Source organism: Alnus glutinosa, chromosome 13 (assembly GCF_958979055.1).
Source record: "Alnus glutinosa chromosome 13, dhAlnGlut1.1, whole genome shotgun sequence".
NCBI classification, from domain to species: domain Eukaryota; kingdom Viridiplantae; phylum Streptophyta; class Magnoliopsida; order Fagales; family Betulaceae; genus Alnus; species Alnus glutinosa.
Window position 1 is genome coordinate 4,284,134 of NC_084898.1, and position 25,867 is coordinate 4,310,000.

The window sequence follows — 25,867 nt, forward strand, 5'->3', positions numbered from 1 at the left end:
TCATAGTTCAAGAAGTCCTTTCTAACATTATTCGTTATTTACTACATGTTAAGGCCGTTTTATCACAAGCCCCTTAGTTTCAAAAGGCATTTTTAAGGTAGTAATTTAGTTAATATTTCATCCAATATTTTAAAATTGATCTTTTTTCAGAAAAAAAATACATTGATATGGTTTAAGTGGTGTAAAATATATATATATAACATCTATTTTGTAGTGTTTTAAGGGTTTCGATTTAATTTCTCTTTCTCATGAAACACCTGAAATTAAATATAAGTGTACTAAAAACCTACTGCAATAGGTATTGTAGTTCTACATAACCTAAGCCTAATCCTTAAAACAAAAATAAATAAATAATAATCTCTGGAGTGATTTTAGCCACTCACACGTAGGCAGGCCATGAGGGGTGGCCGAACCACCCTCAAATGATAAGGGGTGGTTCAGCCCCTCCATTTTTGGCAATAGTGGTGGCTCGAGCTACCCCAAATTTTATATATATATAATTTTTTTAATAATATTAATGAAGCATACAAGACAAGTGGCAGTTGTTGATTGTTTTGACGTGTCTTGTTAAAATATTAGATGGAAGTATAATTTAGATCTTTCGGGTTAATACAAATAATATCTATGATACTTTTATAAACCAAGTGATCCATTTAAATTATTTAATAAACGGCCTTACCACATTAACTAATGAAGCATTTAACCCTAATTTGTTTGATACTCCTTCATGTATTTTCCAGTTAAACATAAACGTTACTTTCATCAAATGGTTAACATGAATTGTTATGTGTAATAAAACTAGGTGGATTTGAACCTAGACACACAGACAGAACACTCGCATGCTTCATAACCTAATATTCACATTCCCCAAATTCCTAGCAATTATTTTCCCTTTCACAGTGGAAATCAGATTTGGAATTGTGATTCATTAATCATAGGATGGAAGAACATTACCCACGAAGTACATAAATTACACAATCTGTTTCCATTTCATCAGAAATTAAAAATTTTGTACACTGTTGGATTCAAAGTTTCTTGTAAAAGGCCTCCCAAACTTCCAACCCACTGCATGAATAGGTCCTCTTCAAACTTTCGAACTGCTCTGGCTCTGGCTCCGGCTCCGGCTCTGGGCAGCATTTCGTCTTGCGCAGCATCCGACGAAGTATATCATCGACTGCATTGCACAACAAATGAAATATAGATGACAACTAAAAGAACAACATAGGAAGATCATTTGATGATGGTTGAATGTTGGTGAAGGGGAGTGCCTTACCAAGACAACAAATAAAATAATATTGAAGATTGCTACCACTCTCCACTCTATTTTCATGTATTGTGCAACACCAGCCCTGGGAACAGATTGGGGAAAAAGCAAATGTATGAACATTTAATAAAGAAATAGAGGAAAATACCATGAGGTACTGATGATGCTTACTTGCAGGAATCACAATTATAGCACTTGATGGCTTTGGAGTTTTTGTAAAGTTTGCAGTCATTGTTGGAACTAACTGGATGAAAGCTCAAGTCATAGTATGAGGCATTCACAGCAGGATAACCACACCTATATTTGAGTTGAATAATAGGAAATATTAATGTCAGTAACATGGATCATCACCATTATGAATTGTTAAAATATTAATTAAATGATGATTTAATATGATGTAAGAACAAAAGTCCGGACTCCACAAGTTAACCCTACCCCCCAATTTTAATTAAATATGTCACATGTTGGACATCACTTGTTGAAGAGGAGTTTAAGCAACACTTGAAGGAGAGTGTTGGAATTTTAATTAAAGGATTAAATTCATTCTATGTTATTTAACATGGTATCAAAGTAAAGGTAATGAGTTTGAACCTTGTCTCCGTTCACCTTCTATTTCAATTAAATATATCACGTGTTGAGCTACACTTATTAAATGAGAGTTTGAGCTCACATGTGAGGGGAATGTTAGAATATAAATTAAATAATTAAATACATCATTTCCTATAAGCTTAAGTTTTTAGGATAAGTGACGATTTAACATAAACTATTGTCTAAAATAAACTGTATATACTATTTTTTGCATAAAAAAGATTTTGTAACTTTTTTTTTACGGACAAGTAATTATATGGCAAAAAAAAAATGGAGAATGAATATTGAATTTATAAATAAAATTAGAAAACCTTCAGAACAGAGAAAACTTAAACAAAAGAACAGCAAGGCACCTACTCAGATGGTGGTCGACAGCAGCCAGCCTCAATGGGGCTGAGTTTTGCCAATTTATATTGTTTAATGGTCTGCAATCAACAAGTGAAGAAATCTTAAACCAAATGGTGGGGAAAAGTGAAAACATCACCGTTCATGTCACGGAGAAAGATCAGCAAATTCAACATAAAAAGCTCAAAATCAGACCTTATATTTCTTCGATAAGTTATTGCAATCTTCAGATTTCACAAGACAACTCTTCAAGCGCTTCCAGTTTTGGGTATTGTTCAGCTAAATTAAAAGACCAACATCAAGCATTAAATCATAACAACGTTGACACTGATATTCTTCGCATTGCTAATAATAAAATATTCTCACCTGTTTTAGAAACCATGAATGATAGTCTTGAAGTTGATACTCTTTATACCTAACCAAACAAGAAGAGATAGATTAATTGCAGACATCAAGTCAACCCTAGTTGATCCTTGCAAAAGAGAATCAAAACAAGAAAGAAGCAAATGACAGAATATTACCATTCAAAAAGGATTTCTGCAGTCAATTCCACAGAAAGGCATTTTACCAACCAAAAGCAAAGTGAGAGACAACAATAATGATGCTATCAGATGAATTACATGTATTCTCACCTCAAACCAGAAACGCTATGACCAGATCCATTATTTGTTACAATAAACCTACAAGGAAAGGCAGAAAGTAATATAAAATTAAAACGAGCACCAAGTAGAAGTAAGTGCGTTACTTGTTGAGAAAACTTCTAATGATATCTAGAAAGAAGGCAAAATAAAGATTAAACTATTGTCGAAGAGAATAAGTCATCTAATATCATCGTTTTGAATCAAACTCCTGTTTTTTCTCACAGCATTCACCTAAAAATAATTGAATATTAACATTGATACTGTAAATGACGAATGACTATGGTAAATCCTTTGGAGTGGATACGAAACAGGAGACACCTCTAGCAGTTAAATTGGGTGCTTTGCATGATATTCACAAGTTAAAAACTTATAAAAAAAGAAAAAGAAAAAAAAGTAATATTAAAGAAATCGATGACAAAAGCACCGGATTGATGTGGCAAGATCATGTTTTACTTATTTAATCAACACGATCTTCAAAGAAATCACTTCCACGGGAGTTGCATTTGAACACAAATTAATACCACACCCTTGAAACCCTATCTGGCAATTTAGGAAATGGAATATTCCTATGAAAACAAGATAAACTCATAGGAACACAATCTTACAAAATACAAAGGCTTCAGGTACAACATGCAGCTTCCTATCAACCATGCTTCCAGTCAATTTTTATAAAGGATTTCCCTTTGGGTTAGCATTTAAGTAGCATCCAATCATTTCTACTGAAAGAGAAATTTGAGAGATTGAAAGATGGTCCAACCTCACTTTCTTTTGGCACATTAATTCTAAGTACTCCTCAATAAACATTGGTCACCGTTAATTGTATAACTAAGACGTATCAACCGACAATACATAATGGCCGAACTAACTTCATATACCCTCAACATATATCACTAGTTGTCAATATAATTAGTGTATGCTCCTTGTTCTGTTTGTCATAAAATTAGCCACACAATCACACTCCCACTAATCCGCTCAACTCAAAACCACATCTTTCATCACTTTTTGAGGTTTGCATGCAATTTTTTTTTTGGTTTTTCTAAACTTAACTAAAATGCACCAAAGGGTAGGTACACATATACTTGGGAAGCATACAATGACTCAGGTCCGGAATGAGCTAGCACCAACACCAGCTAAAAACAAAATCTAGAAAGAAAGTAGTAGAGCTCCACTCTCAAGGGGAGGTACTTAAGCTTATGAGAAAGGTGAGCTTAATGTAATCTAACGGTCATTCAACACTCCAAAAGCTTGAGAGTTCCTCACCAAAGATTCCACATCAAGCACAAAGGCATAAAATTCCAAAACAATCTTCTATCTTTGTTGCCAAAAGTCCCATAACAACTTGCCAAACGTCTCGCAGAATTAGAAAGCACTCAACTAATAACAAAAGAACAAAAACTAAAACCAAAAGGGCAAAAACTAATCCCAAAACACTTCAGCAGTATCACAATGTAACAATTGATGATCCACTTATTCTCCATCATTTTAGACATATAAGACCAATTAACTAGATTTTTCTGTTTAATATGATTATTTCTATGAGACATTCAGATGAATAGCAGTGAACAAAAATGGCACCTTAGTAGGCATATGAGCATTTTAACCCAAACTCATATATTAGTAACAGTAGCTAAATATAGAATAACCATAACACAGCTAACTTCATAGCACTTGCAAAAAGAGAAAAAAATATGAAGTCCAGCGCAAAAAAGTTATCCAAGACCCCTATCATATAAGCTTCACTTTAGATGAAAAAATCAACTTCAGCTTCACAAATACTTACGCCAATACAGTGAATACTAGAATTCCCACCAGAATGAAGCACAACATGATTAGATACTGCAAGTGAAACGTCAAGGCCCACCCAGAAAAGAAATAATGTACACAGAACAAGTACATTCATCTTGAAAAGGATACAATCCACAAGAGTATGGAGCTGTTTTTGAGTGCGCCAAAGAACCCGATTATAGATCTAAAGTTCAAAGGAAAACAGAAACGAATATGTGAATGTTAAGGGAATAAATAATGGAAGGGTAAATATTAGATTAAAATAAGAAATCAAAGTCCACTAACTCAGAAAGAAAAACTTACACCACAAAGATAAAAGCACCAAGGCCTAAAACAGGGAGAGTGAGGGAACTTCGACAGCCATCGTGATGAGTGCTCATCCATATCCCAAAAATTATGACAGTTACAGCTAAAAGCTGCACAAGGAAGACAAGAAGTGAGCATAAACCCTCTATAAAAAAAGATAAAAGGCACACGATTTACTTCGTTGCTTCAATTTTTCATGTTCCAATTCCAATTAACCATCAAGGAAAGCTTCCCATATATTTTTTAGTAACCGAAATTACAGAATCTCACCAGGTAACGAGCTAAAAAAAACATTATGCACCACTACATGATAATGCGAAAACCATCCAGAACAATTTGCAGAATCAACTACAAGGGCAATGTAAGAGTAAATTGAACAGCAAGAACCCGAATTTAGAGTTAATAACAGATAAAGTCAAAATGTTCCAAATAAAACAAACCCAATAGACACTACAGAATATTAAAAAGAACCCCCAAAACAAGTCAGACATTAAAACCCAGCAGCAGAAACAAACCCATCTATGACGTGATTGACAACACCAAAAGAGCAAATCAAGAAATGGAGTACACAAAAAGAAGGGCCTTTTCAAAATGTACAAAAGGAATCAACTTCAAAAGTGAAAAAACCAACTAAAATCTAAACAAACAAGAACGGAGATAAACAGCACAAAGCATACCATGGTGAGAAAGTTGATCCATCTGATTACAAAAGTGCTCGTTCCTACTCCCATTTTCCCTTTCCTCCTCCTTTTTCTCTCAATCTAACCTTCAACTTAAAGCAACACAGAGAGACAGAGAGAGAGAGAGAGAGGATGTCAGAGTTTATGGGTGTGAGAATAATTGTTTCCAATATAAAAAGGAAAAGTCCCTTCTGAGTTCTTAGTTCTTCTTAAAGTGGCACTTACACCTCAAGAAAGGAGAGAGGGGGCAAGTAGGAGCGGCTTGTCTTGTCTGGGGATCAAAGATAAAGTGGAAAGGGCAATGTGGTCAATGACAAAACAAATGCACATGGTTCATGTTACTCATTATTTAACCTCCACACACAACACCCGTTATTCAACAGAAACCGGTGACTCAGGTCTAAAAGAAAAGATTAGGGAAATCCAACATCGAAGTCAAAGACAAAGGTACAACGTTGATGCTTGGAAAGTTGTTTTGTTCCCCGTAGGACAAGGGTCAAGGGCAGAGACGCCGCGGGCCGGGGGGGGGGGGGGGGGGGGGGCCATGGCCTCCCAATTTCTTTAAAAAAAACGATTTCTAAGGTTTAAAAAAAAAAAAAAATCTCAAAAAAATTAAAAATTTAGCCTATTGGCCCTATCAATAATTTTCTTTTGCTATTGACCCCTGCTCATAAGAACTTCTGGCTCCGTCCCTGGTCAAGGGTGTATCCGTAATAAGGGACAATACTCTCTTTTACTTTGGAGTTGAAAGAGTTATATTGTGGTTGATATTTTTATTTTAGAGTAATGTTAAAAACAAATTTTATGAATTTTTTTTTTTTTAATAATGACCAATTTAATTGTTGGTTCAGCCTCTCACATTAATATGGTGAAATAATTTTAGGATAAAAACGTAGTTTTTACTATTAATAATGTACATGATGGCGATGATAATACATAATGATGTATCATTATGTTTTTTTTTTTTTTTTTTTTTGGAAGAATTAAGTATTTGGTTAAATGTAACTTGAAATGACTCCTCAATTTACTTAAAATTTAGAAGATCTTATCTCCTTCTTTTGCCTTTATTTCTCTTTCTCTGATTACATGACCATGTATTTTGTTTCCTTTTGCTTTCTCATACAATCTTCATTTGTTTTTAATAAGAATATGATTTTCTTTTATGATTATGATTTTCTTTTCGGGCCACCCCAGCCTGTGGGAGCGGCCGCGAGCTCACAGGCCACCTGTTGCACAGCAACCCTTTTCATTTCTTTTTTTCTATTTTTAATAATAATAATAATAATATTTTTTAGTTTTATATATTTATATATTTTATTAAAAGTGCTATGTGTTGCTATTTTATTGGCGCTGACATAACACCTAACAAAATCTATCAAATTTTTTAATGAAATTTGACTCTAGAGAGCAATTTATAAATTAAACCAACCACATAAACTAATAACGCCCCCAAAGAAATATTGGAAGAATTTGAGTTTGCCATCTATTAAACCTTTTTCCACAAGCTTCTTGGTTGTGGAAAGACATAATCAAAGAACAGTCAATTGGATATGGACTCCAACAACATTAAGCCAATTCAGTGTCAAGTCATGTGATATTAGCTGTCAACAACAACAACAACAGTTACAACATTTGATCAGCTCATGGGCTGGAATCAAATGAAGGTCAATAGATATTAGCAAGGGCCTCTATTACCTGAGGAATGGAAAAAGCTTTGGGGTCTCAAAATCCAACATAAACTAAAGCACATGCTCTGGAAAGTGGCATGGGACATTTCTTCATGTGAGAGCAAAGCTGGCAAAGTTCATCCCCTCCAACGACAATGAGGTTTTGTTCTACCCATTATGCAACCTCAAATTAGAAACCTCACATCTTTTTTTTGAGATGTGATCTTGTTAGAATAATTTAGAGACAATCTCATTGGCCTCTCAATATAGATGATTTAGAGTATTTCTAGCAGTAGTGGTTATTTTAGCACTCAAAATACACTTTATTTGAATTTTTTTTATTTTTTATTTTTTATTTTTTAAAAAAGACTAAAAAATACTATAATGAACTTTCATATAAAATGGATAGAGATGCTCTATTTTGAAGCATCTGCTGAAGGGATAAAGTAGTTCATAATAGCTATTAGATAAGAGTTATTTTAGCTGCTCAAAAAAATCCTCTTCTATTTTAGCTACTTATTTTTCAATACAAACTCCAGCAAGACTATTTATTTCACCATTTACTTTCTTTAAATATTATTTTACAATCCTTTTTTTTTTTTTTTCACCTTTCATATTTTTCTCTCAATTTCTTTAAATAGTATTATATTAGTCCAAGTTGTTATAAGAAAGTCTACCGTAGAAAATTGGATGGAAAGCTTTTAAACTTTGAAAAAGTAAATTACCTAATAATAGCTAAATATAACTATTTTAACTAATTTAAAAGCCCTGTTGGAGATGCTCTGAGACATGAAAGGTCTGCCGGAGAAAATTAAAAAAAAAAAAAAAAAAAAATGAAGAAAGAAAGAAAAAGAAAGAAGGCGGCCCAAACAAATCTTTGAGTCTCCTCTTTTGTTTTTATTACAAAAAAAAAAAAAAAAAAAAAAAAAAAAAAAAAAAAAAAAAACCCTCATCTTACTGAACTTTCATTGCCAATATTAAGAACAAGCAATATGATCGATCATTACATGGTCAATGGATTGTTGCAGTGCAACCATTGCTAAAGTGTGGGCTATAGGATTATCTTCTCTTCTAACATGGCTACATTGCCAACCCTTCAACCAATTCAACATATCTTGTGTGTTCTCAACTATCTTCAGTATTCACTGCTTTAACAGCATGCAATGCATCACCTTCTAATATTATATTTTATAGCCCCATATCTCTACTGAATTCGGTAGCCATTTGAGCTGTCAGTACCTCTACAGTTCTACTGCTAGCGGATTTAAGATGAAAGGTTTGGAGGAGCACATTACCTTCATGATCTCTTGCAATGACACCAATACCTGTTTGTTGGTTTTGTTTATCAACTGTCGCATCCCAATTCACTTTCAGTACACCCTATTACTTATTTTCCTTTGTTTTGTTGGTTGTATTTGCTCGGGGAAAAAAAATAAAGAACATATTTTTCCTTTACTCAAGAAAAAAATCTAACTTCTGAGTTATATTTTATATAAATACTAGCAATCTACCCTGCTTGTGTAGAAAAATAATATATTATGAGTGGCTGCTATAGAAGACAATCATAATCATCAGGATTGCCAAGGGAAGGGACCCTCTTTTGCCAAATCCAATCAAACATTTGTTTAAATATCGATTAACGTAGCCTGATTTTGCGGCGCTCAATTAGGACCCAAACTTTGAACCTGCTTAATTTAAGCCCTACAGGATCCAACCCTATATTCCTCAAGCAAAATGAAAATAAGGCCAGAAAGACTCCAGGAGGGCTACAGGAGGCTAAGGAGTTTGTAGGAAGGCTTCCAAAACTAAGGTGGGGGAAGCGGCCCATCTTGCAATGTGATGTGCTCTTGAATTGGCACTTCTAAACCAGCTTTTGGAGGATTGAAGCTGCTGATCAATGCATATAGGTTATGAATGGTTTTATGTGCCAGTCTGTAGAGAGTCTTGGGTGGGTAAGATAGAAATCTGGGAATCTCCTTCTAGCAAAAGTGGCTGATTACCCAAGGAGGCTGCTAGCTTGACTGCAAGGGAGTGCTGCATGGGCTTCTCCTAAATTCACATCCGAGGGGGGAAGCTGAGATGTCTCTGCCTTGATGATGGTCCAACATTCTCCAGTTGCTGGTCATTCAGATTGATGTCAATTTAGCACTCTGGCGTTTAACTGGATAAATGGCCGTTCATTCGGCCTCGTTAACGGCTTAAAATCCACTATAAGTATGATCTAGCTCAAAGCAATCTAAGCATGATGCTAATAATGTTACATCTTGGATAACCTCCTAATGGTGGCTAATTGAAGCTTCTGGCCTTTGGAGCTCCCCCAGATGTCATGCAGACAGAGAATACCGACAAACCCTAAAACCTAAAGCATAAAGAAAATCACAACATATATCTCTGGCTGATCATTAACAAAGACACTCCCATCTTATGATTACTGATGATAGCATATTAAACTGCTTGTGTCAAAACCAGCCAATTATCGCTGCATATCATTCTGATCTAACTGCCAGAAATAAACAGATGTCCACAGATTCCATATGTGCCTAACAATTTCGGCAAGTATGAAATCGGTAGCTCATGAATAACTGCAATCTTCCCCCCCATTCACAAAAAAAATAGAATATTATTAAATCAATATAATTGGTGATTATAACCTGAAAGAATTTAAGAAACTTGCCTCTATATTGAACAAGAAAATTCTGACCATCCCCACCTTGTAAAGGATTTCCGTATATCTTTTTTCCTCTAAATTTCTAATGATGCCTCCCAGCATCATATCTGCCATCCCCAAGGAAATTTACAAACACCAGAGAAAAACAATCAACTATCCCACTCTGTTGGTACATATTAGGATTGCGGATTTCATCTCTTCCTTACCCAATGATGTTTGAACTATGACCTGCCCAAATTAACGTATTATCAAAAGGATGAGATTCTTAAGTTTGGCAAGTTTAAATCTCCGGATCACGGAGGAAAGTGATGGTAGCTTGTGTGATCTAGTTCTGTTGGTAACCAGCCAAACAAGCAAAATTCTGAAATATTTACCTCTTGTACTTTGTTTCCGGATCGAGCAAGTAACTTATACTCGTTCTCAAACATGGATGCCATATACACCTGCACCAGAAGATAATTGAAAGCACATATTTATGAACTGGAGTCTGACACAAAAAGGTTAAAAATATTCGAAAGAACTATGTCTGGGGATGGTAAAGTGACGTTTACAGTTTCCTTCAAATCATTAATAACTGACAAAGGAGAGTTCTTGAACCAAAACTAGACGTATTTTGTTTTGATGCTAACGTGTGAATGTTATGATAAAAAAAAAAAAAAAAAAAAAAAAAAAAAAAAAAAAAAAAAAAAAAAAAAAAAATAGCAGTGAAAAAAATGAATTACAAGACAGCATAGTCTAACGCCCACAAATCTGGTGCTCAAGGGAAATTTAAGTTTCACAACTAGAATTGACATTAAGGATTATGTTGGTGATGTACTTGTGTGACAACACAAGAAGTTATTCTTGGTATTGCCAATACAGTCAAAAGAACCAGAACATTTGAAAAAAGGAGAATGCTCATATGATTATCTGATTCATTTTTTCACACAGCTTTTTCAAATTGGGACTTGTCATATAGTACGAAACATCATCTTCTTTGCATCCATACATATGATGCATAGTTATGGTCCACTAAATGAGTTTCTTAGACCCTCACTTCAATAAATCCCAAGAAAGATAAACACAAACTCGGATTTACTTGACATATTGCAAAAAATTCATTACCCCCAACAGTGAAAAACCAAATTGTGAACTTGCACTTCTTGAAGCAAATTATTCTTTTCGATTTTCACCAACTCTTAAATGTTTACCACTTATTTGGGGATCTAGATCTTCATACCTGAAATGTTGGAGCTAAACCTGGGCTCAAGAAAAAACGGCCTTTTGATACAGACCGGATCCCTTTAATCTGTTGCAGTTCTCTGATAAGAGATTCCATATCAGCCCACTGTCCGAAATGGAAAATAAAAATCACACAGTGAGGACAAGACATGGCAAAACCATGTACATAATATTTCAATTATTATATAGTGGTGCTATATAACAATTGCGATATAAAATATACTCAGACTAGTTTAGTAGTTTTTCTAACACTAATAATAGTCCTAAATATATATTGCACTTGTCCTGCAGTTGTTCAAAGTAGTGCAACTGTAAGTTAATGTCGATAAAAAAGTTGTTCATTTAACTCTTTCATTTTCTTGATATATATATATATGTTTTCAAGACTTTTTTCTTTTTTCTTTTTTTTGGGAAAAATGCACTTTAGCACCCTAAATTACCATCACTTTTGTACTTACGCCACCAAACTTTAAAAACTAACATATGGGTCTCTCAAACTACCACCCCATTACAAATAAGATACTCCGTTAGCAATTAGCGTCAAAATGGACGGAAAAGAAGTCACGTGCACCACACGTGACCTCTTTTGTGTTTTTCTCCCCAAAATACTCTTAAAATGATTTTAAAAATAAAAATTTGAAAGTAAACATTTGAAAAAAGTTCAAATTATTAAAAAAAAAAAAAAAAAAAAAACCATAGGGTAGTTTGGCCACCCTCATTTTGCACTTTAGGGGGCAGCCCACAGACTGTTTTTGGATTTTTTTTTATTATTATTATTATTATTATTTTTCAATTCAGTTTTTTTTTTTTTTTTTTTTTTTTTTTTTTTTTTTTTTTTTTTTTTTTTTTTTTTTTAATGTTAAGGACATTATGGTAAGAAGCATTCAAAAATAGTCACATGCAGAGCACACCGCACATGACTACTTTTTCCGTTCATTTTAATGTCACTTTCTAACGGAGTGCTTTATTCGTAAACGGGTAGTAGTTAGAAGGAGTCAAGTGTCACTTATTAAAGTTTGGTGGCATAAGTGCAAATATTATAGTAGATTTGGGGGCTAAAGGTTCCTCATACACATCACAACGTAAAAACCACACAACCATGATAAACGCAAGAAGACAGGGAATAAAAAAAAAAAAAAAACTATTCAATGTCTTAAAACAATAACCTCAGTTTCTGCTTTTGCTGCTTGTAATCTCCCATCCAGGGGATTATGATCACCAACCACAGATTCCAAGGTCTCCATCAATGGATCTGGCTGCAACAGGAAAGCATGACTCTCAGTATATAATTTTTTTCCTTTTTTTTATGAATAACTTTTTATATTTTCTTAATATCAAATAGCAATTCAAGTATTGAGAAGCCAACAAATACGGATTACCGTAATCTCCTTTAATGACAAAAAAATGCGTTCAAGTGCAAAATCCAATTGGTGAACTTTTGCTTCCACGATCTGAGAACAGAAGGATTGAAACAAGAATGCAAGTAAGAAAGGCATGGAATGATTTTTTCTTTTTTCTTTTTTTTTCTTTTTTTTTTTTTTAATTTTTTATGAATAGAGGCATGGAATGATTGGCTGGAAGATATACAGATTTTAAACAGCCACGGTTCATCAAATTAAACAAAAATACCCAAACTAGTCTCAGCGTCTAGAGTGAGATAAAGAATAGTTAATTTAGCTTGATCCTTGAGTAATACCTGACCAATTTTAAAGTATGATGCAGGGTCCAAAGTGGCATCCCAAGATACTTCTGTCTGATGAATTAGAGCAGGCACTCCTTCAACCTACACCGGTAAAGTCAATATCTGAAGAAAGAGAAAGCGGCAGGAAATCTATGTCTCAAGGTCACTCTTCCATGTTTAGAAGTAGGGGCTGTAACCCATTGAAAAAAGTATCATAAAGCAGGAAGCTCAAAACCACACAGCAAACTATGGCCATATGTCAACCAATCATCCCATTTATGGGTTTAAAAGCTCCTTACTGTAATATCAATGATTCTATAAACAAAATGAGCAGCAAATCTTTCAAATCTTTCACTTACCTCAACAAAAATACCAAAATAAGTAATCTTCTTGATGCAACATTTCAAAACATCCCCTACTTGAAGTTTAGCCTGTTACAAGAAATGGCACAAAGTGTGTGAAGCCTACATACTTCAAAAATCAATTTCACAATAAGATTTTGAATAATAAAACCCAGCTACTTAAAATATACAAGGGTACCATTGATGTCATTCTAGAACAAACCAAGGATATTTTTATGTGGAACTTCAAGTGCAAATTCCTATCAAGCTTCTATCCAGAAAATAAACCCCTTAGCATGCTTTTAGGTACTAAAAGATACTACCAACTTCCTGCCGACACCATCCATATCCATCTGTTCATAATATGCTACCTTTTTCCACTACCCTTTGCATGCAAAATATAAAAAGAAAGACCATGAAATACTGAAAATGAAACTCTTGCTTCCCCAGTGTGACAGTTGTTTTCAAGCACTTAAAGAGCAAGCGTAAGAAGCAAAAGGTCAAACAAAAGAATCCAAGAAATGTCACAACTGGATGTATCCGCTAACCATGAGACTTTTCTTTCTCTCAACCAGCTCTTCCTTTTCTTTTGGCCTCACAGAAACTATAAGCTTTCTAGATCTTCTGTCTGCCAACACCACATTTACTTTGATTTTCTGCAAGCATAAAAGTTTGTTAACATTCAAAATAAAAATAGTTAAGTCCTAACATTAAATTCAGTCTTTCCAAACCTGGCCCACAAACGATGACAAGAATTTGATTTTCTCTTGATCATAAATTTTAAGAAGATCTTCCAATTTCATATCTGCCGATATTTCTCCCTCAATTTTTTTATCAACTTCTGGATCAAGGCTCGATTTAAGAGGAGAATTCTTGTATGCTGCATCATAGCTTCCAATAACTGCTAAATTTTGTCTATACATTGATGGGTTTAAGCCCTTCTGTCTCAACCATGACTCAAAAGCCAAGAACTTCCACTTGGCAGCAAGATTACGATATGGCAGAAACCCTATCAAAGAGCGAAAAGATACCTGTAAAATGGTCCAATCAAGTTCAGAAAGACAACATAGATGGAAACTCTTAACTTTCAAATGAGTGTCGCAAAGGAGAAGCAAAGCACTGAATACTAAAGCTTATTTGACTGCTGCCTAAAGCGTACTTACAACAAAACCTCTGGTGCTAGAGCTTATTAATTCCACTTCTCCCCTATTTCCTAGCTTAACCAGATCTTCTGCCTTGGTCCAATCCGCATCTTCATTTCCCTACAAAGGCAATACATACAGTAAACATGAAGGATTATCACACAACATTGCCCAAATAAAAGAAAATTGTAAGGTGCATAAAATCTTACCTCTAAAGGTGATGTAGCATCGAGATTGCTGAACTCAAAGGCAGTACCATAACCTTCAGAATTCATGAGTGCTGTCTCTTCTCTGGTAGACTTTGGTGTTACTTTCACAGATTGGTCTAATCTATAGCAAAGAAACCCGCTAATCAAACAAAACTAGCAACAGAAGAACTGCAACACAAATTTCAAGAATGACTTTGAGCACCTTTTTGGTTTTCCTTGAAGTGCAGCTTCCATGGTCAAGTTGACTCCAGAATCAACTGAATTTGTATCTGACAGTTCACTCAAAGCAGTAACCTCCTGACTGAACTCCATATCACTCTGCTCCAGTGGCTGTAATCCTTAAAAGGCCAAGATGTTAATGTTGACAACTTTAATAGATTAGTCAAGCACAATGTTAATGTTGACAACTTCAACTGATTAAAATTAATGCACTTTAGAGCAATGCCTACATTTAAGTCATTGTCTTGCTCGGTTTCATTAGAAAATAAGCCATCCTCAATCTCCTCAAAATTTTCCGTTGCATTCGGAGTTCCAGTAAATTCTGAAAAACCATCAAAAACATTCTGTTCGATATCATTGTGGACTTCAGCTTCTGCATCCCCAAGCTGCTCCCATTTATCCTCAATTTTAGTATTGGCACTCATCGGATCAGGCCTTTTTAACAGCATGAAAGCATCAACTTCATCATTTGCTTCTTCTCTCCTCATTTTCAACTCAATACCATCAACAACTTTGGCATCTACATTACCAACAGACTCTAGTTTCTTCTCAATAACTTTATTGACACTCACTGGCTCTGGCTTCCTTAAAAGTGTCATATCACTAAATTTATCCTTCACTTGCACATTTCCCATTTTCAACGATAAATTTGGTTTAATACTCAACCTTGACTGCTTTTCTCCAAGACCATCCTCATTAAACACGGTTGGTTTTCTCAAGATAACGTTAGGAATACTCCCTTTAGTACTACTACCAACTGCCTTCCTGACCCTTTGAATCGGTTTCTTCATCTCCGGCGGCTTATCATCAGCTTTCGATGTGAACCCTTTCTTCGGCACAGGTCGAACCAAATTCAAACCATCCAACGAACTCGATTCCTTCGTGCCGTCAAATGGAACCTCCTTTATTTCCACTAACTTTCCCTTTTTCTTATTAAAATTCTTCTCAATTTCAAGATACGAAGAATCTGAGTTTGCTTTTCTACCCATTATCTGAATCACCAAAACATATAATCCTCAGACAGAGGAACAAGGACACAAGAAATCCACAACGACCTACGGATATGCTCTATTCAATGCCAAAGAAAATGTCCAAAACTTTTTCGAAAAAAAATCAAAAACAAAAATTCTCTCCATTTTGAGCCTTAACAAACTAATTTGCCCGTTTTCTGTTAGCAAAAATAGAAACCCAGAAGCAAAAGACACACTTTAACTAAAAAAAATAAAATCAAGAACAAAAATTCTCTCCATTTTGAGCCTTAACAAACTAATTTCCCCGTTTTCTGTTAGCAAAAACAGAAACCCAGAAGCAAAACACACACACACACACTTTAACTTAAAAAAAAAATATCAAGAACAAATTTTTTCTCCATTTGGAGCCTTAAAACACTAATTCGACCGTTTTCTGTAAGCAAAAATAGAAACCCAGAAGCAAAACTCACACACACACACACACACAAACATGTTTATGTGAGTAAATAGTAGAGAAAGGAGGGAGACCTTGGCCAGGGTTAGTTTGGGGTCCTCGCCCATCAAGTGGCCGAACTTGAGCTCCATTTGGTCCCATTGGTCGAGCTTGGGAGGGTCTCCTTCTTTAGAAGCGAAGACCACGAATCTATTTCGCTTGTTCTGGGTGATCACAGAAAGGACTCTGCTTCTTCTTCTGAATATATGAACCCGGGTTCCACTGGTAAAGAAGGAGCTGGTGCTGGCAATGGTGGCGGCACTGGTGAGGGCAATCGGACCGTCCATTCTTTCTTATCAACCGGACTTGTTATGCTCATCTGACGGTGGTGAAGGACATCCGAGGTTGTGTGGGTTTCTAATTGTGAGAGAGAGAGAGAACTGTGAAATATATGGGGTTTGGGAAATATGGGATAGAACGGCTAGTGAGGGAGTTTATCTGGACGAGAGTGCCACGTTGCATTAAACCATTGGACACAGAATTAAGCCTCATGATTATCTTCCTCTTTTGAAAATGATGAGTAATGTTTTTTTTTTTTTTTTTTTTAAATTGACGTGGTTCTTAAAATTATTATTGAATTTATGATAAATCAATATTAAATTTTGATCCAATGATGATTTTAAAAGCTACATTAATTTTGAGAGGATAAAGAGGTGATACGTAGCATTACTTAAAAAGGATTTATGCACATAGCCCTTCCTACAATTTTGTAATGTTTTTTTAAACTTTTAATTTATACAATGTTTCTCAAATTATCAATAATTTGCAAATGTACCCTTATGTACAAAAAAAAAAAAAAATAACAAAATTCCCTTGCTAATTTTTTAAAAAAAAAAAATTAAAAAATCCTGGTGATCCAAGGCAATTGTCACGAGTCTTCACCAGTTTTTTTTTTTTTTTTTTTTTTAATTTATAGGAGTATTTTTGTCTTTTTAAAAATTTTTATCAGTATTTTTGTATTTTTGTCCGACAAAAAAGACCTATATATATGCTTAGTAACCAAAGTCCTATAAATACCGACTTTTTATCGGTATTTTTGTCTTAGTCATCAAAGTTATCTCGTGGTTTACGTAAATAGGATTCGTATTTTTGTCTTAGTCACCGAAGTCATATTGTGGTTTATGTAAATAGGATTCGAACTCAAAACCTCTATATATTTTCATATTATACTAAATCACAACTTATTATAAAAACTTATGCGAGTAAAAAATTATAATTCATTGAACTCCAATATTTTCAAGTGCACTGCACACAATTTTTTTTTTTTTTTTTTTGATAAAGTAAATATATTTTATGGAAACAAGCAGCTTAATTGGCTATCACATTCACGAATGAATATGATCCTCTCAATTTTATTTAATGAAATGGATAAATTAAAAAGATGAAATAGGATCATCTGCATTTCATATGAAATAAATACTATTAATTTTATAGTCAAGATTTAAAGTTGAAGAATCTAATGGTGTACATAATTTCTTGTTATTTAAATGTTTAAAAGACGTGTCAACATTGACTTCATATATACCATAAATATATCAACTTTAAATCGTAACCTTTCATTTGAAATAGATAATATCAATTTCATTAAATGAGATGGAGAAAATCGTATTCCGATCCATGTATTTTAGGTTGTTACATTGCTTCCTTAATTCTCTGACAAATATTGTCTGGATTCTGGAAGACCTGGTCAAACTATTTCTCTTCTCTCCTATAGCATTAATCTGTGGAGTATCAAACCCTATAATTAGTACACGAAAATCTCTATGTTCCAAAAGGAGTGGACCTTCTCTATCAAGCGCATGCATGTCCTCCACACACCATGGAATTCACCTTCTCCATCCATGGTTCCATTTCATTTTGAACCATTAATCTATCTGTCATTTAAAAGAAAAAGCTGGAAGGTTATAGACAGACAGATGAGCCATTGAGTTCTATCTTATCTCAAATACTGAGAGAGAATTAGAACTCGATCCCTTGGTTTCTCACTGAACGATCATTTCAAATATTTGACATAAACAAGATCTCAAACTTCTGTTGTGAGAACGGAAAAATGGCGTTCAGTGGGACTCAGCAGAAATGCAAGGCTTGCGACAAGACTGTTCATTTCATTGACATGTTGACAGCTGATGGTGCTTCTTATCATAAAACCTGCTTCAAATGCAGTCACTGCAATGGAAAGCTTGTGGTATATATGCTAGCTACATCTTTTTTATTTCTCGCTTTTGTTACCGTTTTCTATCTATTTAAGCTTTTAAGATAAAATGTGATTTATCATGATATCAGAGCAAAAGTTCTGACAGTTTGAACCATGTCTAATGTTTCTATAATGCACCTCTCATTTGAATTAAATATTCTCTGTATTGGGTCTCATTATTATATAAGGATGAACTTGACCCCACGTGAAAGGGAGTAATATATATAATATTACTTTAAAGTTTAAGTTTTTTGAATAGGTGATGATTTAACGATAGTTAGGAACAAGAAGAGTCTGAAAGTAGTCAATGCAGAGATGAGTTGAATAGATTTTGGTGCATTTTGTGTTGGTAACATCTGCTTTAATTTACAGATAAGCAGCTACTCCTCCATGGATGGTGTCTTATACTGCAAGCCTCACTTCGAGCAACTCTTCAAGGAGACTGGAAGTTTCACAAAGAAATTCCAGACACGTAAGATCCCTTCTTTTTTCTTTTGTTTCAGGCACTCGTGGCATTAGATTCCTCTCATTTTCCAGTTTTGTGCTGATAATGTGTTGTTTTTACATCATGGTTGATCATCAGCCGCAAGGTCACAAAATGAGATGGTATGTACACAATCTACCTGCTTTGTCTATTCTCATTTGCTTGACTTTCTTGTTCTTAAATCTGTTTTAGTATGTTTCTTCATGAATTATGTCAATTCTTCTCTGTTTTCTACAGAATACTACTCCCATCTAATGACTTATGCACATTTTTTCTCTCATTCTATTCACTTTTAACAGAATAGGACCCCTAGCAAACTCTCCTTTAAGTTTTCTGGGACTCAAGAAAAATGTTTTGTCTGCCAAAAAACAGTATACCCTCTGGAAAAGGTATGTAATCTCAATTTTTTGTTTATTTATTTATTTTTCTTTCTCTTTCTAGCTTTTACATATATCTATATATCTGCTGGCAAGCCTATGCCTGCAGAGGCAAATTCTGCAACATTGTAACTCAATATATTTGGTTAAAATTGCTAACCACATAGAAAAACCCAAATAAATCGCTAGTCACGTATGCGTAGAATCACTTATAAAGCTAATTAGCTTAATCTTATTTAGTAAAAAACTAAAAAAGCGTTAAACATATCTTTGTTATCACTTCAAAAGAACTAGTCAAGTTGCAATGGAGCTCTTTGCAATTACTTATACCTATCAACGTTAGACTTAGCACCTATAAGCATCTTTGTAATCTACCCACTTAGAGCCTGTTTGGGATTGTGCTGGAAAATAAAGTTTTTATCTATAATGAAATGCAAGAAAGAGTTTTTTAGAAAAAACCTCATTTCCAAGCTCTCCTCAAAACACAATTTTGGACTTTTTAAAGCCAAAGAGTCAAGAAGTGCATTTAACTTTTTTACCAAACGGGTCCATTTTTGCCGAACACCGCTTTTTATGTATTAAAAAAACTTTTTAAACTCCTTAACGCAATCTCAAACAAACTCTTAATTTGAACAATTCATTTTTTCAACGTAGGACTAACTTTCTGAGGTGCGGTAAAAGTCACTTCTAAGTTCTAATCTTATTTGTCTCTGTTAGCGATTTGTATATCTCAAGGAAGTTTTAGTATTCAAAGAATCAATCAATCAAACTTGAGCAACATTTGTGACAGGTGTCAATGGAGGGGGAATTTTACCACAAGAAATGCTTCAGGTGTTCTCACGGTGGCTGCTTCCTCACACACTCATCCTATGCTGCTTTGGATGGAACTCTTTACTGCAAGCACCACTTTGCTCAGCTGTTCAAGGAGAAGGGAAGCTACAATCATCTCATCCAGACTGCTTCAATTAAGAAAAATGGAGGAACAAAGCCAACACCTGAACCAGAAGCTGAACAGGAGGCAGCCCAGCAGCAAGAGCTATAGTAAAAACGTTCACCCCATTAGTGTAAATCAATTTTCGAGGTTGTTCTTGTCGATCTCTTCAGGACACTGAGCTATTTAAGGTTTTCTCTGTCAGTTGTAACACGTGCCAGCTAAAATAAAAAGTTACTGTTCCTTATAAACGGGCAAATGATCATTAAACTCAGTGCTGTTCTTTGCTTTTGTTTGGAGATTCTCATGTCCAATGACAAAGGGAGTGGTGGTGGTGCAACCGTGCAATGCAACAAAAAATTAATCTTTCGGTGGCCATGCACTGAGGCAGAACTAGAAAATTAATTTTGAGGGGTTCAAAAAACTATAAAAATTTTGAAGGTAAAAATGAATTTTGAGGAGTCCATTTTATAAAAATACTTAAGATTTAGAAGAAATTTTCAAAATTTTATGACTTTTTTAAAAATTTGGAGGGACCCAGAACCCCCCAAGTCTTGGGATGGTTCCGCTCTTGCATGCACCCCTCTAGCCGATTATGGGGGCTATACAGCAAAGTTGGACCAAATCTCAAACAATCCCTAATGTATCATTTGTGACCGAAGCATGTCACACAGAAAAATACCATGTCCAAAAATTAAGAACAACCGATTCTCAAGAGGTCATCAAAGTTACACTAGTTCAAGGGCTCAACTAAAAGTAGAAGAAATATCGACCTAGAGCCAGAGTGTCAAGAGGCTATAAGGATTCCCTCCAAACCATAAACGAGCAAAATGATAGTAGAGAAAAATATGATCCAGAGAACCTTCACAAGATTTACAGATGAGATGCAAACCTTAGTGGGGGATGTTCCAAGACACCTTCAAGAGGAGGGGTTTTAGTCTTTCATTTAGGTTTAGTTTCCATAGAGCTTTTCAAGACTTTTACTTTCAAGGGGGTATTAGGGGAGAATCCATCTTCTATTCTTGGAGGTAGTAGGTAGATTTGGTTGAGAACTCCCCCGAGGAATTGTGGATCCAAATAAGTTTATACGAAGAAGCATCCGTTTATTTCGACGTAAAATATTTTTATCAAAAAATGTTTTTAGAAAAATCATTTCTTAAAAAAATGTTTTTCGCTATAAATATTTTTCGACGTTTGGCACGTACGAAAAGTCACATATTTTTTATATTTTTATTTAATCTGATTTATAAAAATCAATTTTTATTCACACATAAAAATATTAATATAAAATAATCTAAAATTTGATTTCCATGTGAAGGTGACATGCATTGCTTCATTGATTTGCTAGGGAAGTAGCTAGCTAGCTAGGGTAAGTAATATATATGTAGGGCTTGCTTGGGTAACCCAAAAATCCAGAAGTTATATTTGTCCTCAATGATCATTCAAAGAATCAAAATACAACTCAAGGGAAGACATTATTGCATATGAAGGTGACGTTGCTTCATTGACTTTGCTAGGGAAGTTGCTAGCCCTAGCTAGCTGGGCATAAGCAATTTCAAAGCCTATGATTTCCATTTCGACATATTGTGGACATTATTGCATATAAATTAGGTTGGTTTGATTTAATAAATCAGCTTATGACAATAAATGGCTTGATGTTATTGTATTCTTTTGCAATTGTCTGAAAGACCATTTTTTTAGTTTATCTTTTTGTTTTTTCACTAGGCAAAGACCATATAAATTCAAACTGTTCTGAAGCTAGGCAACAAAATGTTTAGTGAATGTAGGGCTCTAACAATTTCTTAAACTGACCTATGAACTTAATATAAACTCAATACGAAATTAGCGGGTTATAGTTGATCAGAAGTCTAATTAACCCGTTTAATTAAATAATTTGAGTTATAATTGACCTATATAATCTTATATTCATGTATCAACACGACTCAAACCCGACAGACAAACACAAATTGCCAACTCATAACTAAATATATGCCTTGTATATCGATCTATTACAGGTAATAGCAGCCTTTAATTGGATTTTAGCCGGCTTAAGTAGGCCGGCTGGCCACCACTCCCTAGTTTCTTCAGGCAAACCTCCTCTATAAATATATGTAACTTCAATTGATGTGCTCTCCATCCTCACACCAATCTTACCTTCCTTCTCTCACTAGCATAGTAGCATGGCTCAATAATCCAATCTATCTTGCACAAGAGACTAGCACCAAGAGTCAAATACACAGAAAAAGAACATGAGGCAAGCCGGAAGATATTCAGGAGTAGTCTCCGGCGGCAGAACTGGGCCTCCCTTGCTACCATTGGCCAGGATAAAGAAGGTCATGAAGAAGTCAGGGGACAACGTCAAAATGGTATCTGGAGAGGCCCCGATTGTTTTCTCCAAGGCTTGTGAGCTGTTCATAGAGGAATTGACACAAAGGTCTTGGACGGTGGCCATGCAAAGAAAGAAAAAGACACTTCACAAAGAGGACTTGGCCTCAGCTATTATAGCCACTGATATCTTCGACTTTCTTGTCCATTTGGTGTCTAATTCTACTCCCTCTCTTGACTTGGCCCCGGTGGAAAGACAGTCATTGAAGTCTAATTAGGGCCCTATCTCTCCTTTCAAGAACAAGTAGCCCAATGCATATATGATATATTTGTTTTTCTTCATATTATTCAAAGCATGTATAATCTAAACGAATTATGTTGATTCACTTATATTTTGTTTATTGTAAGTATTGGTTTTTATATGGCAATTACCACGTCAGTTACAAAACAGTTAAATTTACCTGTCAAATTAGACTACCGCTTGAGTTTGAAACAAAATTGTAGTAAAAGCCATACTACTCCAAGCATTTTTCTTTTCTTAAGTGTCCAACTTGTTGCACTAGTTTTACTAGCATTACGTGCATGCATTATCCTCCTTGAAACACCATGAATGTATTCAAGCAAAGGCACATGTTTATTGGAGCATTTGATGTGCTTGACCTCTATTTTACATTTGTTTCAGAAGAACCAAAGAAAGCTTTTGTGCGTGCGTGAGACCATGATAGATAGATATTTCATATTTTTGACACTATGCCTGGAAATGGGCCATAGTGAATGGTGGTAATTGCACTGCAACCGAACCAACTGTCCTGTCAAGTTCTGCCATTCAATCTGCAACTTTTTGTCAAGGCATGCAGAAACTGCATTGAAAGCAAAGAGCATCTGTATTTTAAATGCCCTATCTCTGGTAGGAGAAAACAATAATGAGGCTTTGCTTGGTTTCTGATTTTAACGAAAATTGGGATGAAGTTGTTGAATGGGCCTGCAGACCTCAAAAGAGAAGGGATTTCGAGCTACTTTGTGCAAGCTGGCCTGGAGTGCAGTCACCTACCATATTTGGGCTCAGAGGAATGCTAGAACTCATGGGGGAATTCCTGAGTCAGATGAGGGTTTGATTCAAGTCATCAAATGGGAGATTAGAACTAGAGTGGCAGCAAAATGCAGAATTCCATCTCTGCTAAATAGTATTATGTTGTAATTGATAATTTAACATAGTATCAAAGTCAAGTTTTTTAGCTCGAACCATGTTTTTGTCATTCACTCATTATTTCAATTAAATATTACATGTATTAAATCTCACTTATTAAGGAGGAGTTTGAGCCCACAAGTAAAGACGAATGTTAGAATATAAATTAAATGCTTAAATTTATCTCTTCCTATCAATTTAAGCTTTTGGAATAAGTAGAAATTTAATGGGGGATGACAACTCCTGTTATTACTATATAGTTAGTGTTGGATTGTTGCCTTGTGTTTTCAAACGTTGAGTTGTAGTGCTCTTTCCTGCCTCCGTGTGTTGGTAGCTAATTGCAGTTGCTTTTACTGCTAGCTGTATCTTTACTTGTAGTCTTGTTGCAGGTTTGTCATGCAATGTTGTATGAATTTTGGATTTTCAATAACATTATTAATTTATCCAAAAATAAATAAATCATCTTGCTTACAACTGGAATTCCTATGGCTCTCAGAAATGGAAGTTTCGTTTCACACATACAAACACAAAAACACACTATACGATGACAAAGAACACTTGAAACCAAGCCAAAGAAGAAAATGGGCAAACTCAATTCCGAAGGACTTCTCTTTTATTTTTGTTCTGTGTTATTTGCCTGAGAAGCTTAGTAACTGAAGCATCCAAGGATTTTCTTAGGTATATATCCAGAAGCACGGAACTTTGTACCTGTCTCCTCTACCTTAAGGAATTCTTCTCTTCGTTTGGCATCAATTGTTGCCCTCTTTTCTTCCGCTTCCTTGTGGATATCAGCCAATTTGTTTTTCATTTTCTCAGCATACTCTGCCTTCTTTGTATCGAATTTTTCCTGTTATACAAGAGGGTTGTCAAATGCTTGTTAATCAAGTGATTCTATCGATGGAAAATAAGATCATTCATATGCTTGAAGATATGAGTCTCAAACACCAAAATTTTCAAACTAATATACCATAACATCAAATTTGAGTTTGTCAGTTGCAGATAATATGAAATAAGATTATTGTATTTTTCTACAATGCCCAAACTGGAGCTTGCTTATCCTCGCACTTAAGACACTTCTAGACTCGCATTAGATGCTTAAAGGGGTTCTTGATGTATTCTACTTGTTGTGAGTGCATGTGTGAACGTTGAGTCCCACATCGAAGAAAAAAAACTTTGGTATATATTATTGAGCCCAATGTAAAGGCTTAACCATTATAAGCGGTATCCTAACAGGCTCTTCATGAACTCCTCTCTAGGTTAAGCTTTAGCTTAGATGGGTGTCTTGCTCTTCACGAGCTCATCTCTCTCCTACTAGTACTCAAGAGAGTGCCAGGTCTGTTCCAGCTTTCTTGGTTTAACAAGGAGACAATAGTAAAACATCAAGCACCGGTTTCAACTGAAACTCTTCTGGTCTCTCAAGCAATCACAAGGTTCAGAAAATGCTTTCACTATGAGCAAAACAGAGAGGTCCTTAATCTTAGTCTTAGCTAAGCTGGCTCACAAGAGATGACTATTGTCCTAGCATATAAGGTAATTACATTGTCAGATAGAATAGTTCCTCACAGTTACAAAGGTGAATAGGAAACTGCAAAATGGTACTTTAGCATGATATATTGCCACTCAACACAAATGTGGAATCTATATGACCAGATTATAGAGAGAAGAGTAGCACCCTCCTAGTTTTTCACTGTGGTAACTAAGTAAAATAATCCATAAAAAAAAATTTAAAAAAAAAGAAAGAAAAAGAAAAAGAAAGAAGGAATAATCATTGTCCGAATCCAAGCTAGCAGTGTTTGTGCATCAAATTAGGGAGCAACAGACACCAATGATGAATGTAAGCAATCCAACAGAGTTTATTACCTCAATCTTCTTGAGTTGTGCTTCTACAGAAGCTTTGTTGCTGTTTTCCCATGATCCAACAGCGGAGAGCTTTTTATATGCCCTGTTGCAATGCTGGGTTATTTTAATCATGCAGGAAAAAGTGCATCATAGAGAAAGATTTCGAGAACGTATGAAACTAAATTTCAGGTTTTGACTCCTGGAGTCAATTCCTTCGATTCTAGGATCAACTTGGACTAACATAAAAAAGGAAAAGATTCTTCTGTTGAGAAAGGATAATGTAAGTTGGCCATGGCCAGCAACTTAGATA

At 35.0% G+C, this 25,867-nt stretch overlaps 5 protein-coding genes across 6 annotated transcripts in view; 2 read left to right on the top strand and 3 right to left on the bottom strand.

Moving 5' to 3' along the window:
* Positions 1-909: 909 nt before the first annotated feature.
* LOC133854278 (tetraspanin-10) lies at positions 910-5,907 on the bottom strand. Of its 2 annotated transcripts, XM_062290396.1 has the most exons (12): positions 5,835-5,907; positions 5,607-5,701; positions 4,927-5,039; positions 4,753-4,807; positions 4,619-4,674; positions 2,830-2,877; positions 2,564-2,612; positions 2,393-2,476; positions 2,210-2,277; positions 1,436-1,561; positions 1,274-1,349; positions 910-1,174 (listed from the first exon to the last, which is right to left on the bottom strand). In XM_062290396.1, exons 2-12 carry the CDS (start codon positions 5,658-5,660, stop codon positions 1,085-1,087), a joined length of 819 nt encoding a protein of 272 aa, XP_062146380.1. In that variant the 5' UTR covers positions 5,661-5,701; positions 5,835-5,907; the 3' UTR covers positions 910-1,084. The 2 variants fall into 2 exon arrangements, with proteins under 2 accessions (XP_062146380.1, XP_062146379.1); XM_062290395.1 differs by lacking the exon at positions 5,835-5,907 and having other exon boundaries at positions 5,607-5,828.
* Positions 5,908-9,936: 4,029 nt separating this feature from the next.
* LOC133854778 (uncharacterized) lies at positions 9,937-16,611 on the bottom strand. Its single transcript, XM_062291049.1, has 14 exons — positions 16,257-16,611; positions 14,988-15,749; positions 14,741-14,868; positions 14,539-14,659; positions 14,351-14,449; positions 13,919-14,218; positions 13,736-13,843; positions 13,206-13,277; positions 12,862-12,948; positions 12,545-12,616; positions 12,332-12,421; positions 11,164-11,271; positions 10,319-10,387; positions 9,937-10,172 (listed from the first exon to the last, which is right to left on the bottom strand). The coding sequence occupies exons 1-14, from the start codon at positions 16,506-16,508 to the stop codon at positions 10,098-10,100; spliced, it is 2,343 nt and encodes a 780-aa protein (XP_062147033.1). The 5' UTR covers positions 16,509-16,611; the 3' UTR covers positions 9,937-10,097.
* A 1,660-nt stretch (positions 16,612-18,271) lies between these two features.
* LOC133854616 (LIM domain-containing protein WLIM2b-like) lies at positions 18,272-20,318 on the top strand. The gene is made up of 5 exons (XM_062290853.1): positions 18,272-18,406; positions 18,788-18,887; positions 18,999-19,021; positions 19,199-19,288; positions 20,067-20,318. The coding sequence occupies exons 1-5, from the start codon at positions 18,272-18,274 to the stop codon at positions 20,316-20,318; spliced, it is 600 nt and encodes a 199-aa protein (XP_062146837.1).
* A 2,138-nt stretch (positions 20,319-22,456) lies between these two features.
* LOC133854617 (nuclear transcription factor Y subunit C-1-like) lies at positions 22,457-22,810 on the top strand. Its single transcript, XM_062290854.1, has one exon. The coding sequence runs from the start codon at positions 22,457-22,459 to the stop codon at positions 22,808-22,810; it is 354 nt and encodes a 117-aa protein (XP_062146838.1).
* Positions 22,811-24,122: 1,312 nt separating this feature from the next.
* Positions 24,123-25,867, bottom strand: part of LOC133855002 (remorin-like) — a 5,039-nt gene continuing 3,294 nt past the window's right edge. The window contains exons 4-5 of the mRNA XM_062291296.1: positions 25,579-25,660; positions 24,123-24,565 (exon numbers count right to left, since the gene is read on the bottom strand). Of these exons, the coding sequence (XP_062147280.1) occupies positions 24,365-24,565; positions 25,579-25,660 (283 nt within the window). The 3' untranslated portion in view covers positions 24,123-24,364. The remainder of the gene's footprint in view (positions 24,566-25,578; positions 25,661-25,867) is intronic.

Excerpts from the sequence above, each read along its gene's own strand:
- LOC133854278 (XM_062290396.1), bottom strand. The coding sequence starts at position 5,660 with ATGGGAGTAGGAACGAGCACTTTTGTAATCAGATGGATCAACTTTCTC. Across the intron at positions 2,878-4,618 it reads CTAGTATTCACTGTATTGGC|GTTTATTGTAACAAATAATG; the intron begins GTAAGTATTTGT and ends CTTTCCTTGTAG. Across the intron at positions 1,562-2,209 it reads TGCTGTCGACCACCATCTGA|GTGTGGTTATCCTGCTGTGA; the intron begins GTAGGTGCCTTG and ends ACTCAAATATAG.
- LOC133854778 (XM_062291049.1), bottom strand. The coding sequence starts at position 16,508 with ATGGACGGTCCGATTGCCCTCACCAGTGCCGCCACCATTGCCAGCACC. Across the intron at positions 14,660-14,740 it reads CTTCAAGGAAAACCAAAAAG|ATTAGACCAATCTGTGAAAG; the intron begins GTGCTCAAAGTC and ends TCTTTGCTATAG. Across the intron at positions 12,617-12,861 it reads CATACTTTAAAATTGGTCAG|ATCGTGGAAGCAAAAGTTCA; the intron begins GTATTACTCAAG and ends TTCTGTTCTCAG.
- LOC133854616 (XM_062290853.1), top strand. The coding sequence starts at position 18,272 with ATGGCGTTCAGTGGGACTCAGCAGAAATGCAAGGCTTGCGACAAGACT. Across the intron at positions 18,407-18,787 it reads ACTGCAATGGAAAGCTTGTG|ATAAGCAGCTACTCCTCCAT; the intron begins GTATATATGCTA and ends TTTAATTTACAG. Across the intron at positions 18,888-18,998 it reads CACAAAGAAATTCCAGACAC|CCGCAAGGTCACAAAATGAG; the intron begins GTAAGATCCCTT and ends GTTGATCATCAG.
- LOC133854617 (XM_062290854.1), top strand. The coding sequence starts at position 22,457 with ATGAGGCAAGCCGGAAGATATTCAGGAGTAGTCTCCGGCGGCAGAACT.